Genomic DNA, 14,573 nt, shown 5'->3' on the forward strand with positions numbered 1-14,573 from the left:
ATATAGTGTTCTACAGTGGGTAACCCAGTATATAGTTTCCTATAGTGGGCAACTCAGTATATAATGTCCTATAGTGGGTAACCCAGTATATAGTGTCCTATAGTGGGTAACCCAGTATATAGTGTCCTATAGTGGGCAACCCAGTATATAGTGTCCTATAGTGGGCAACCCAGTATGTAGTGTCCTATAGTGGGCAATCCACTATATATTTTACTATAGTGGGCAATCCAGTATATAGTGTTCTATAGTGGGCAACTAAGGATATAGTGTCCTATAGTGGGCAATCCAGTATATAGTGTTCTACAGTGGGTTACCCAGTATATAGTGTTCTACAGTGGGTAACCCAGTATATAGTGTCCTATAGTGGGCAACCCAGTATATAATGTCCTATAGTGGGTAACCCAGTATATAGTGTCCTATAATGGGCAATCCAGTATATTATGTTCTATAGTGGGTAACCAAGTATATAGTGTTCTATAGTGAGTAACCCAGTATATAGTATCCTATAGTGGGTAACTCAGTATACAGTGTCCTATAGTAGCTAACCCTGTATAAATTGTCCCATAGTGGTTAACCCAGCATATATTGTCCTATAGTGGGTAACCCAGTATGTAGTGTCCTATAGTGAGAAATCCAGTATATATTGTCCTATAGTGGGATACCCAGTATATAGTGTCCTATAGTGGGTAACCCAGTATATAGTGTCCTATAGTGGGCAATCCAGTAAATAGTGTTCTACAGTGGGTAACCCAGTATACAGTGTTTTATAGTGGGTAACCCAGTATATAGTGTTCTACAGTGGGTAACCCAGTATATAGTTTCCTATAGTGGGCAACCCAGTATATAGTGTCCTATAGTGGGTAACCCAGTATATAGTGTCCTATAGTGGGCAATCCAGTATATAGTGTTCTATAGTGGGTAACCCAGTATATAGTTTACTATAGTGTGTAACTCAGTATACAGTGTCCTATAGTAGCTAACCCAGTATAACTTGTCCTATAGTGGTTAACCCAGCATATATTGTCCTATAGTGGGTAACCCAGTATGTAGTGTCCTATAGTGAGTAATCCAACATATATTGTCCTATAATGGGCTACCCAGTTTATAGTATCCTATAGTGGGTAACCCAGTATGTAGTGTCCTATAGTGGGTAATACAGTATGTAGATTCCTTTAGTGGGTAACTCAGTATATTGTGCCCTATAGTGGGTAACCAAGTATGTAGTGTCCTATAGTGGGTAATCCAGTATGTATAGTCCTATAGTGGGTAATCCAGTATGTAGTGTCCTATAGTGGGTAATCCAGTATGTAGTGTCCTATAGTGGGTAACCCAGTATGTAGTGCCCTATAGTGGGTAATCCAGTATATATTGTCCTGTAGTGGGTAATCCAGTATATATTGTCCTATAGTGGGTCCCTTTGACAATGCATGCAATTTGTAATGTGAAATCTGCAAACAGTTTCTCTGAGTGATGAAAATAGACATAAAAAGGTTTGTATTTAGGGAGGGATAACCTTCAGAGTCATCATTCCTGTATGGACTCTACACTGATGCTGGTTACAATCTTTCTTTTCAAGCTTTAGCTTGTGTTTCCAACACTTCATGGTTCATTTAGTGCACTCCTTGTCATCATTCTTCAAAAATTGCAAAGGAAGCTGCCAGCAGCGGATCTTTATGATTTGCCCAAGTGCATTCAGTGGCAGAACATTCCTTGGACGACCATTAATAACCTCAGTCATGGCATACAATGCTGTAAGTGCAGGAATTTCTGTCTCTGGAGCTTGTATTTGATAAAGAATAAATTGAGATCTTTTGAAAATTTTGTTTCAGCTTTTTCATTTGTATATCATTTCCATGTCTATCCATCCTGTGAGTTCCATACTTGCACAATTTTTCCTTCTTAGCATTGCAATTTCAATGTTGAGGAGTGTGTGTGCATATATATATATATACAGTTGTGGCCAAAAGTATTGACACCCCTGCAATTCTGTCAGATAATACTCAGTTTCTTACTGAAAATGATTGCAAACACAAATTCTTTGGTATTATTATCTTCATTTAATTTGTCTTAAATGAAAAAACACAAAAAGAATTGTCCTAAAGCCAAATTGGATATAATTCCACACCAAACATAAAAAGAGGGTGGACAAAAGTATTGGCACTGTTCAAAAAATCATGTGATGCTTCTCTAATTTGTGTAATTAACAGCACCTGTAACTTACCTGTGGCACCAGCAGGTGTTAGCAATAGCTAAATCACACTTGCAGCCAGTTGACATGGATTAAAGTTGACTCAACCTCTGTCCTGTGTCCTTGTGTGTACCACCTTGAGCATGGAGAAAAGAAAGAAGACCAAAGAACTGTCTGAGGAGTTGAGAAACCAAATTGTGAGGAAGCATGAGCAATCTCAAGGCTACAAGTCCATCTCCAAAGACCTGAATGTTCCTGTGTCTACCGTGCGCAGTGTCATCAAGAAGTTTAAAGCCCATGGTACTGTGGCTAACCTCCCTAGATGTGGACGGAAAAGAAAAATTGACAAGAGATTTCAACTCAAGATTGTGCGAATGTTGGATAAAGAACCTTGACTAACATCCAAACAAGCTCAAGCTGCCCTGCAGTCTGAGGGTACAACAGTGTCAACCCGTACTATCCGTCGGCGTCTGAATGAAAAGGGACTGTATGGTAGGAGACCCAGGAAGACCCCACTTCTTACCCCGAGACATAAAAAAGCCAGGCTGGAGTTTGGCAAAACTTACCTGAAAAAGCCTAAAACGTTTTGGAAGAATGTTCTCTGGTCAGATGAGACAAAAGTAGAGCTTTTTGGGCAAAAGGCATCAACATAGAGTTTACAGGAGAAAAAAAGAGGCATTCAAAGAAAAAAACACGGTCCCTACAGTCAAACATGGCGGAGGTCCCCTGATGTTTTGGGGTTGCTTTGCTGCCTCTGGCACTGGACTGCTTGACCGTGTGCATGGCATTATGAAGTCTGAAGACTACCAACAAATTTTGCAGCATAATGTAGGGCCCAGTGTGAGAAAGCTGGGTCTCCCTCAGAGGTCATGGGTCTCCCAGCAGGACAATGACCCAAAACACACTTCAGAAAGCACTAGAAAATGGTTTGAGAGAAAGCACTGGAGACTTCTAAGGTGGCCAGCAATGAGTCCAGACCTGAATCCCATAGAATACCTGTGGAGAGATCTAAAAATGGCAGTTTGGAGAAGGCACCCTTCAAATATCAGGGACCTGGAGCAGTTTGCCAAAGAAGAATGGTCTAAAATTCCATCAGAGCATTGTAAGAAACTCATTGATGGTTACCGGAAGCGGTTGGTCGCAGTTATTTTGGCTAAAGGTTGTGCAACCAAGTAGTAGGCTGAGGGTGCCAATACTTTTGTCTGGCCCATTTTTGGAGTTTTGTGTGAAATGATCAATGTTTTTTTGCTTCATTCTCTTTTGTGCTTTTTCATTTTAGACAAATTAAATGAAGATAATAATACCAAAGAATTTGTGTTTGCAATCATTTTCAGGAAGAAACTGAGTATTATCTGACAAAATTGCAGGGGTGTCAATACTTTTGGCCACTTTTGGCCACAACTGTACATCTCTCCATCTGTATATATGTGTGTGTACCCTATGCATATTATTCTACATAAATAGTAACATAGTTAATACTGGATGTACGTATATACAGTGTGTCCATAAAGTCATGGTGCACTTTTGACCCTGGAAAGCAACAAAAAATGATAGAAATGTGAAATTTTCTTCAAATTAAAGAAAAACTCTCCCAGTTTCATACCTATTCAGTGTAGTTTGATATGGGCTCCATTTGTTGACCTGCACACATCCAAACGATAGTGAAGTTCTTGCCACACACGGGTAAGGACGTCTGGTGTAACAGAGTGAATAACATCTGTGATTCTCTTGTTTAAAAGGAATCTGTCACCCTTTTTTTCGGCTTGCAGCTGCCGGCATAGACATCGGGGGCTTATCTACAGCAGTCTGTAATGCTGTAGATAAGCCTCCGATGTAACCTGAAAGAGAAGAAAAACACGTTATATTATACTCACCGGGGTGGGCGGTCCGCTCTGGTGGGCGTTGCGGTCCGGTCCGACGCCTCCCTTCTTCCTGCGATGATGTCCTCTTCTCCCGTCCTGTAATGGCTGCGGCGCAAGCGCATTGCTCTGCCCTGTTGAGGGCAGAGTAGAGTTCTGCAGTGCGCAGGCGCCGGACCTCTCCTGACGCCTGCGCACTGCAGGACTCTGATCTGCCCTCAACAGGGCAGAGCAGTGTGCCTGTGCCGCAGCCAATACAGGACGGGAGAAGAGGACGTCATCGCATGAAGAAGGGAGGCGTCGGACCGGACCGCAACGCCCACCAGAGCGGACCGCCCACCCCGGTGAGTATAATATAACGTGTTTTTCTTCTCTTTCAGGTTACATCGGAGGCTTATCTACAGCATTACAGACTGCTGTAGATAAGCCCCCGATGTCTATGCCGGCAGCCGCAAGCCGAAAAAAAGGGTGACAGATTCCCTTTAAGTGATTAATGTCATTGATACATTCAATGTACACATGTTGCTTCACATAACCCAAAAGGAAAAGTTTAAGGGCGTCAGATCCGGGGATCGTGGTGGCCATGGTCAAAAAGTGCACCATGACTTTACGGACACACTGTATTATAAAAAATATGTAGCATGTGTAATAATGGAAATAATATCACACATGAGTACCCATGAATTCATTCTAATGCAATAACAATTGATGTCTATATATATATATATATATATATGTATATATATATACACACGCACATATGTATTCTTGTATATGTATGTACACTTCTATTCATACATACTGTATATATATATATATTTATCTCTCTCTCTATATATATATACAATGAGATAAATAGATAAACAGGCGTGAAACATGAGGTACATGCACAGAATAACATCCGATGATTATTTCAGCAGGGGGATATGTTCAGTACATGGAGCAGTTAGGGGGATCATGTGAAAAATCAGGGGGAGGAGGGAAATTGAAGTCAAGTCTGCATCATTGTGATGAATGGATCAGGTATCCTATGTAGTGTCCTCTATATGAAGCTGAAGATCCTTAAGTGTTGTAATAGTGGCAAACTCCCATAGAAGACAAATAATCTGCTGCTAATACACCTAAAAATGTTCCTGAGGGTACTGGGGTCCAGGAATCAGAGCTAAATCCAGCAGATCTCAATGGTCTGGAGAAGAAACCTCAAGTCACTGGTGTGCTGGAAAGTCTAGAGGTAGACAAGGCTTGTGCTCCCAGCTGAGGTCTCGGAGATGTTCCCATCACCTGTGGATTAATGCCTGCCAGGTTCTCCTAGGTGTTCTCCTCTAGAAGGTGGACCTCAGAGCTGCTGTTCTTAGCCACTTCTCAGACCTCCCTCCCAGCCTGTAAGGTTCCTTCCCTTCCTTTCCTGCCTCTCAGCTCTATCCAACAGGAAAGTGCAAGGAAGACTCGTCTAACTTCCCACTTGCAGCCACATCTCCTCTTCTTGTGGGCAGACACCTCAGTCTGGGACATGAGGTCTATAACCCTACATCATTTCTGCACCAGATCCTGAACACTGGGAGGATTTTTACCATTTTTTGGACACTATCATCATTGCTGATTTGCTTTGCTTTCCCTCCATGTATTGGAAAAATGAAAATGTCACCCCTCAACCAGAGGGGAACAACTTGGATCCTGAAGGAGACCCTGCAGGAAAGGTGAGCTTGTGGGTCTGTGTGTTGTGTCCCCTGGCAGATCGAGGCTTCACTCATTGAGGGCGCACTCAGGGGCCATGCTAGTACTCCCGGAGTTGCTTATATTCTATTTCATTGGCTGAGTTAACTCTAGCCCCAGGTTTATTGTAAGAAAAAAATAAATCAAAGTACAGATCATTTAACCAAATGTATCTTCTTTGTGTGCGCACAGAGAAAAAAAATCGATTTTTAATTACAACCATTAAAAAAAAAATGAAATTTGCAATTCTTTGGGTGGCCTGATGGATTGCCTGATTGACAGCTGAAATTGACACTTGCTGCCTCTTATCCTGGGCATTTTGTGCAATTTCTAATTGCAGGTAGTTTGTGGGTTTTTTTCTCCTCTGCCTTGGATTACATGGGAACGAAACGATTACCTCAAGAGGCATGGGTTAAGTGCAGCAAAAAAAAAAATCAATCTAGATTCAAATTGCTTCATTAAAGAGACACATCTTTTGTTGGAAATGGTTTAAATGCCTCCTGGAAAGTTCTTATTTGTTGTTTGGAGCTTCTGTGAATGGGCTGCAGGGAATATAAAGGGAAACTTGGTGGCATCTACATCAACTTCACACTGAAGGGGTTTACTGGCAATATCTGGTGGAAGGGCATGTCTCACCAGAAGCAGATCCCCAGGGGTGCAGCCTCAAGTCTGGACACCAAGACTCCCCACATCATGGTAAGCACACCTGACACATCTAACCAGCAAAACTGGGAAACACTGCTTATGTATCACTGATAGGTGAGAGAGGGGACATGACAATTATTAGGTGTGCATGCTCAGTGTGTGTGACTGACTAGTATACACAGCTAAATACAGGGTGACACGTCTATTACCAATCATCTATTATCTATTTATCTCTATATCATCTATCTATTATTTATTTATTATCTATCTATCAATCTATTATCTATCTATCTATCATCTATATATTATCTATCTACCTATTATTTATGTATTTATCTATCTAATATCTGTTATCTATCTATCTATCATTAACTATCTATCTTTTATCTATCATTTATCTATCTATCATCTATCTATCTATTACCAATCATCTATCCATTATCTATATCTATCTTTTATATATCATCTATCTATCTCTATATCTCTATCTATCTATATCTATCTATTATCTATGTATCTATCTATTTATCTATCTATTATCCATCCATCTATCTATTAACATCTATCTATCTATCCATCTATTTATCTATATCTTTATCTATCTAGCTATAATTTATCTATCATTATATGTTCTATATATTCTTATCTATCTGTACCTTTTTATCTATCTATCTATCTATCTATCTATCTATCTATCTATCTATCTATCTATCTATCTATCTATATCTACCTACCTATTATTCCTTTTATTGATTTACAAAACATACACATTTCATTTATGTGTAACAGTCATATTTATCTGACTAAATAATCAATCTTATTTAACTATCATCAATCTTTCTTACATGATTTAATTTTAATTGATATCAAGTTTTCTTTTCTTGTCTTTCTTCTCATCTAAACATCTATCCCTGTAAATCTTTTATTGACTACTCTACAGTAAAGCATGGTGAGTTTTAGTTTATGTGGCAACTCATGTAATTTGCTCTTTTTACATATCTTTGAATTTGTAGCAAAACATGAATGGCATTTGTAATACCATTCACTTGTGAACTGTATATAGGAAATATGTAGATTTATACCTGTTCTATTATTAATTTTATTGATTGAGAATTGATGGTTGATAGATAGATCGATGATAGATAGATAATAGACAGATAGATAGATAGATAGATAAATAGATAGAGAGATAATAGATAGATAATAGAAGATAGATATATAATAGATAGATTGATTATAGACATATAATAGATAGATGATAGATAGATAGATAGATAGATAGATAATAGAATGATATATATATATAGAGAGAGATAATAGATAATAGATGGATAGATAGATAATAGATAGATAATAGATAGATAGATAGATCGATGATAGATAGATAATAGACAGATAGATAGATAAATAGATAGAGAGATAATAGATAGATAATAGAAGATAGATATATAATAGATAGATTGATTATAGACATATAATAGATAGATGATAGATAGATAGATAGATAATAGAATGATATATATATATAGAGAGAGATAATAGATAATAGATGGATAGATAGATAATAGATAGATGATAGATCGATGATAGATAGATAATAGACAGATATATAGATAAATAGATAGAGAGATAATAGATAGATAATAGAAGATAGATATATAATAGATAGATTGATTATAGACATATAATAGATAGATGATAGATAGATAGATAGATAGATAATAGAATGATATATATATAGAGAGAGATAATAGATAATAGATGGATAGATAGATAATAGATAGATAGATAATAGACAGCTAGATGATAGATAGATAGATAGATAAATAGATAGATAAATAGATAGAGAGATAATAGATAGATAATAGAAGATAGATAGATAAAAGATAGATTGATTATAGACATATAATAGATGATAGATAGATAGATAGATAGATAGATAGATAGATAGATAATAGAATGATATATATATATATATATATATATATATATTAGAGAGAGAGAGAGATAATAGATAATAGATTAATCAAGTCCGAGTATACTATTTTATTGGGAAGAGCTGAGCCTATAATGTGTTGAATGACCCAGAAATTCGATGGCTACAGAAAAGAATTATAAATGAAAAGGATCAAACAAGAAATATATATATATTCCACATTTCCACCAGTGATTCTGATCACGCACTGTATTGCCGACCTCTGTGGAATGTCGCCCGCATATACAGTGACTGCGCATCTCCACCTTGTCTTCTCCTGACAGTGATCTGGAGCCGATCATCAGTGCAGTATAGGGATGGAAGGTTGGAAATTTCACCTAATCCGCCATCAGGAAGGGGTTAATGTGAGTCTTTCTTTCCTTTCTCTCTGACTTTCCGGATGGACATGTAGAAGGGAGGCCATCTCTTTAGAATCCGCCTCTTGGTGATCTGTGCGATCTGTGGAGGACAGAGAGGGAAGTCCCAGCGACCAGATCGCTCATTTCTTGCGATGTCTGTAGGAAACGCCCATTCACACGGGCTGCTGTGTGAACAAGGCACAAGTCCAATGTGCGGCATCATTCCGACTCCACATCAGTAAAATCCGAGTCCCGGGGGCGATTATTAGCTGGATTCCTTCTCATCATCAGTAATAGAAAGCTTTTCTGCCCAGTTTTAGTTGGTGGCGATGTCACACAAGTTCCTATTGATATATCGGTCCAATACATGGTGCCTGTCACTTAGTGTCAGATATTTGGGTGCTAATTCCAGGTGATGTACAGCAGCATCGGCCAGAGAAAGCAATGTATTCTCACATTCTGGGGGTCAATTGTATAAGAAACCAACAGATTCACCAACTGATCACACAGAATAATATCTGCAGAGTAATGTCCTATATACACACAGTGTATAGGAGAGAAGTCAGGTGCGATGTCTATAGAGACTGAAATACAGAACACAATCTGCCCAACACTACTGACTGCTGGACAAGTGCTGGACACATAGTGTAGAAGTAGATGGTGCCCTGAACACTGCTCATATCATTGACTAATTGGAAGTATTACCAAATTTACTAGCAGTCTGTGACTATTACCTACAACACATTTTCTGCCATAGCTTTCTGTGTGTGTTTGTGTGTGTATATATATATATATATATAGTATATCAGGAAATAAATTGTAGGTCATAATTACTGCTGATGAATTAGGTAACAATTACACAGTAATTTTTTTCAGTGCATATAGTATATATTGTGCATCATAAAGTTGGTCTGTATATATATCAATAATTTTCAATATGTAAATGTATACTATATACTGTAAACAGTGTATAAAATTCATGCTGCATATAAATTGATATTGTACAATGTATATATACAATATATATATACACTATGTACTTATATATGCTTTGAGATATATGTATTTATTTATATATTCTGTGCAATCACTGCAAAATGTTAGATATCACTATCTATACATTAGATATGATGTCTATCTATCCATCTATCTTAATGTTATAACCCATATATCACACAATCTTTTCTATCTCTAGATAAAAAAAAATAAACTATATATATCCTAATTATTCATATAATCTATAATACTATGATATACAAGCAGTTTATGGATTGAATACATAATGCAATGTATAATCCTTTTAATTCAGAGGAAAATATAGTCCACACATTATTTAGCACAGAATACACTATATCCTATATATAATGTATGTGTATATATATATATATATATATACACACACACACATATATATATATATATACACACACACACACACACATGTATATAATATATATATACACACACACTCACGCACATATATATATATATATATACACACACACACACATGTATATAATATATATATACACACACACTCACGCACATATATATATATATATACACACACACATGTATATAATATATATATATACACACACACACACACACACACACATGTATATAATATATATATACACACACACTCATGCACATATATATATATATATATATACACACACACATGTATAATATATATATATATACACACACTCACGCACATATATATATATACACACACACATGTATATAATATATATATATATACACATACATTATATATAGGATATAGTGTATTCTGTGCTAAATAATGTGTGGACTATATTTTGCTCTGAATTAAAAGGATTATATATTATACATTGTACAATACAAAATAATATTGTGGTGCCGTGTTAGCCAGAAAAATAGATGTAAATACCTATGTCCCAAAAAATTGAGAGAAGTATTAAGAGTGATGAAGGGGCCTTCTGAGCCTTGAAAGCTTGTGAATATACAGTAATTTCTCTGGTTAGCCAATAAAGGTATCAATCCTTGAATACTTCTCTCAATATTTTTGAGACCTAAGTATTTACGTATATTGTATATTGTATTATGTCCCATAGGTCAGGACGTGTTAAATGATCTATTTAGTCTACAAAAAATATCCACACAATTTATTGATCAATATCAGTATAGAGTATTTTATCGTTATCAGTTTGAAAACCGTAAATAATTTGTGAAAACAAAACATCTGAAACAATATGTAAAGGGACATTTAGCTCCTGTTTTTTCTCTGCCACATATCCAAATTGAGAAAAAGAACTTGAGGATAAATTTACATTAATTATCTTTTACACAATGATAAATTAAAAACAATTTGGAAATTTTCTAAAAACAAACCTGGCATAACACATAATCTATAGCTCAGGATATGGCATATTGTCCATTCACTCTGTAGATGAAGCAATTATGTATAATCCATGTAGTCTGTATGTCAGAATAAATAGTATACTCAATACATCAGAACACAACATCTAGTCAGTGGATCAGAACATCCAAAACAATGCATACCATATGTAGATCACACATATACTGTATAAATCAGATACAATTCCTATATCAGGTATAAACATAAATATGATATAGAATCCATGTAGTCCAAAGATCAAAATGCAATAAATAATCCATACACTGTAAATATCAGAATAACATATGTAATCCATAATATATAATCCATAATTTATAATCAATAATATATAATCCATCATTTATAATCCATACTATGTAATATATAATCCATAATATATAATGCATAATATATAATCCATGATATATAATCCATAATATATAATCTCTAATATATAATCCATAATTTATAATCAATAATATGTCATCTATAATCTATAATATATAATCCATGATTTATAATCCAAAAAATATAATACATAATATATAACACATAATATATAATCCATAATATATAATATAATTCATACTATATAATATATAATCAATAATTTATAACCCAAAATATCTCAAATATAGTCCATAATATATAATATATCAAATATAATCCATAATTATTATCCCAAATATATAATTCTTAATATAGAATACATAATATATATTTCTTATTATATAACACATAAAATATAATCCATAATATATAATATATCAAATATAATCCATAATTATTATCCCAAATATATGATTCTTAATATAGAATACATAATATATATTTCTTATTATATAACACATAAAATATAATCCATAATATATATAGTTCATAATATATAATCTATAATCATTAATATATAATCCATGATATATGATATACCATCCATACACTGTATGTCAGACCAACATTTAATTCAGTCTATAGATCAGATATAAAATCCATATACTCTATATAGCAGAAGACTTGATATAATCCATTCAGTCTATAGATGACATATATTACCCGCTCATATCATCATTATGTGGTATGTCATATACTCCATGCATCCTATCGATAAGATATAGTACATATACATGGAATATACCCGGCCGTTCTGTATATTCCATACAGTCCATGAGTCAGATTCTTAGCGTATTCTTAGATATTTGGTGTAACATATTCCCATTTAGTTTCCTTATCGTCCTGATTAATGAGACCCCTTGTGATGTAGATCTGGTCATTCCCAGGCAGCGAGGATTCAGATATTTCCATGTTTACTTTATATAATATACGCTGGATGTATGGAGAGAAGAATATTTGTGTACGAATCAAACAAACGTGAACAAGTCAATGTATCGATGATAATTGCCTGTAGAACAGTGCCATGAGCTGTGAAATGGTGACTTGTATCTTATATATGCGACTGTTGGCTTATCGCCATATTATTGTCATTAATAACTTGGAAGCGCTGTTGGGATTACTTGTCATATCTGGGACAATGTAAAAGATAAATATTTGTTTATTAGATTTTTTTAATCTTTATTATGTGGTGTGCTATCAGTCCTATGTAACGTCTTCCAGGGGGTGTAGTATCACTGCCAGCGCTGGTGCTGCCGAGGACCCCTCTTCTGGCACAGAAAACCCTGTACTCTTTACTTACTCTGCTAAATATCTAGTCCAAGGCCAAGAGCACTGAATCTATTGCCCAGTTTACTGTCAGCATCTTGAAGGTCAAGTTGTTCCATATTTGACATGTAGATATAGGGCCCTAATGCAACATTTGTAACAGGGCCACCACCTACCAGTGGTGCCATCCAATGTGGCAGAGGGGTCTTGGATACGACACCTCGTATATCATCAGCAATGCTATCATCCACGTTTAGGCCTCATTGATAATAGAATTTTTTTAATTATGTTTGATTTAAAAAATAAAAATCTACATATCCCACTCAATTATAGGGGGATAGGAACTAATACAGATTGAATCCGATAGCAATCAAGATTTAGAGTTCAAAAATAGAACCTGAATTAAACTGGTTAAAAAATATATACAACCTGTTATTATATACATTACCAGTGCCATAAATTATCACAAAAAGTGCAAAAATAAAGACTGGGACTTCAAGAAGATTCCAACCGATGATAATATTTAATGATCATTTATAAAACTAATTAAAAAAAAACATTTTACTTTCTATGGATGAGATGTTTTATCCTAAACTCAAAATAACTCAATGGAATGACTTGATTTACGGATAAATCGGTCACCAGAACTTTTCCGTATGGTCCGGCCATACTTCTGGCATCTGCTCACTGGTATTTATTCCTAATGTTCTGATGCTTTCTTATTCTGCATGCTACATTTTTCAGCTTTTTCATCTACTTGAATAAATCCACTTTTACATATATATATTCTTTATTTTTAGGAGGTTGTGATTAATCGTTTCGGCAATTAATTGCGCAAGAAAGAGTGTGCAATAAAATGAGGCTTTTATATATACCGCTCAAGAAAAATACAGGGAACACTATAGCGTAGGATCCTATGTTATAGTGTTCCCTTTATTTTTTTGGAGCAGTATATAAGAAAGGGATTGAAACAGCAAAGTGATTCCAAGAATAGAATCTTCTTCCGGATCCTTCCCCCACTTGCTCCCCATCTCTGACCTTCCATTATTAATAATCATTCCATAATTAGGAAGTGGTGAGAGAGATGTAGGGACTTCATGGGTTTACTATTAGGAATCATTCCCTATGTAAAGCCTTATATTTGCATTCTAGGCCTCCATACTGTACCCAGTGGATGCAAACTTCAATAAAAATGCTAAAGTAGTGGGAAAAAAAAGGTTAATTAGCTAACTTAATGAAGGATCTTCCTTTTTTTTTTGTTTCCAACATTACATGATAAGGTTATTAGCTCATCACTTCTCACATTTAATAATAATACATTTTATTTCTATAGGGCCGACATATTCCGCAGCACTTTACATTTCAGAGGGGACTTGTACAGACAATAGACATTACTGCATAACAATAATCACATTAAGTTAATAAGAACAATGTTGCGTCCGTGGTTCCCATTTTGGATCCATCTGTATTTGCACAGGATGTATGCATGTTTGGCTGGGCAGGGACTGCAGATAACATCTGGCCCCTTATCCAGCCGTCACACTGTAACACACAGGCATAAAGGAGAGTCTCTGCCCGATAGTGGACGACGACTGTATTCTACAACCCGGTAGAGTTTGCTGTTTTGGTTGGAATTAGCAAATTGTTTCCAATGCAATCCTTCAGAGTACCCAGAGGTCGTAGCGGTTTACAAATATTAATGATCTCTGTCAGATTTGTAGTACTTTCGAACGCTATTTTGCACATTCATTCACCGAAGATCAGTATTGTGTTGCGATGGTGCACAGATACT

The 14,573-nt window shown here is 35.6% G+C and overlaps 1 protein-coding gene across 2 annotated transcripts in view; it reads left to right on the forward strand.

Annotated features, from left to right (window-relative positions):
* The first annotated feature begins 5,521 nt into the window (after positions 1–5,521).
* LHX6 (LIM homeobox 6) overlaps positions 5,522–14,573 on the forward strand; it is a 276,203-nt gene continuing 267,151 nt past the window's right edge. Inside the window, exons 1-2 of one of the 2 annotated variants that reach the window (XM_073573163.1) lie at positions 5,522–5,744; positions 6,385–6,456. In XM_073573163.1, coding sequence (XP_073429264.1) covers positions 5,667–5,744; positions 6,385–6,456 — 150 coding nt within the window. In that variant the 5' untranslated portion in view covers positions 5,522–5,666. The remainder of the gene's footprint in view (positions 5,745–6,384; positions 6,457–14,573) is intronic. The other variant, XM_073573162.1, reaches the window with a different exon arrangement.

This window comes from Dendrobates tinctorius, unplaced genomic scaffold (assembly GCF_039654945.1).
Source record: "Dendrobates tinctorius isolate UK_male_01 unplaced genomic scaffold, ASM3965494v1 ptg000034l, whole genome shotgun sequence".
Classification (NCBI taxonomy): domain Eukaryota; kingdom Metazoa; phylum Chordata; class Amphibia; order Anura; family Dendrobatidae; genus Dendrobates; species Dendrobates tinctorius.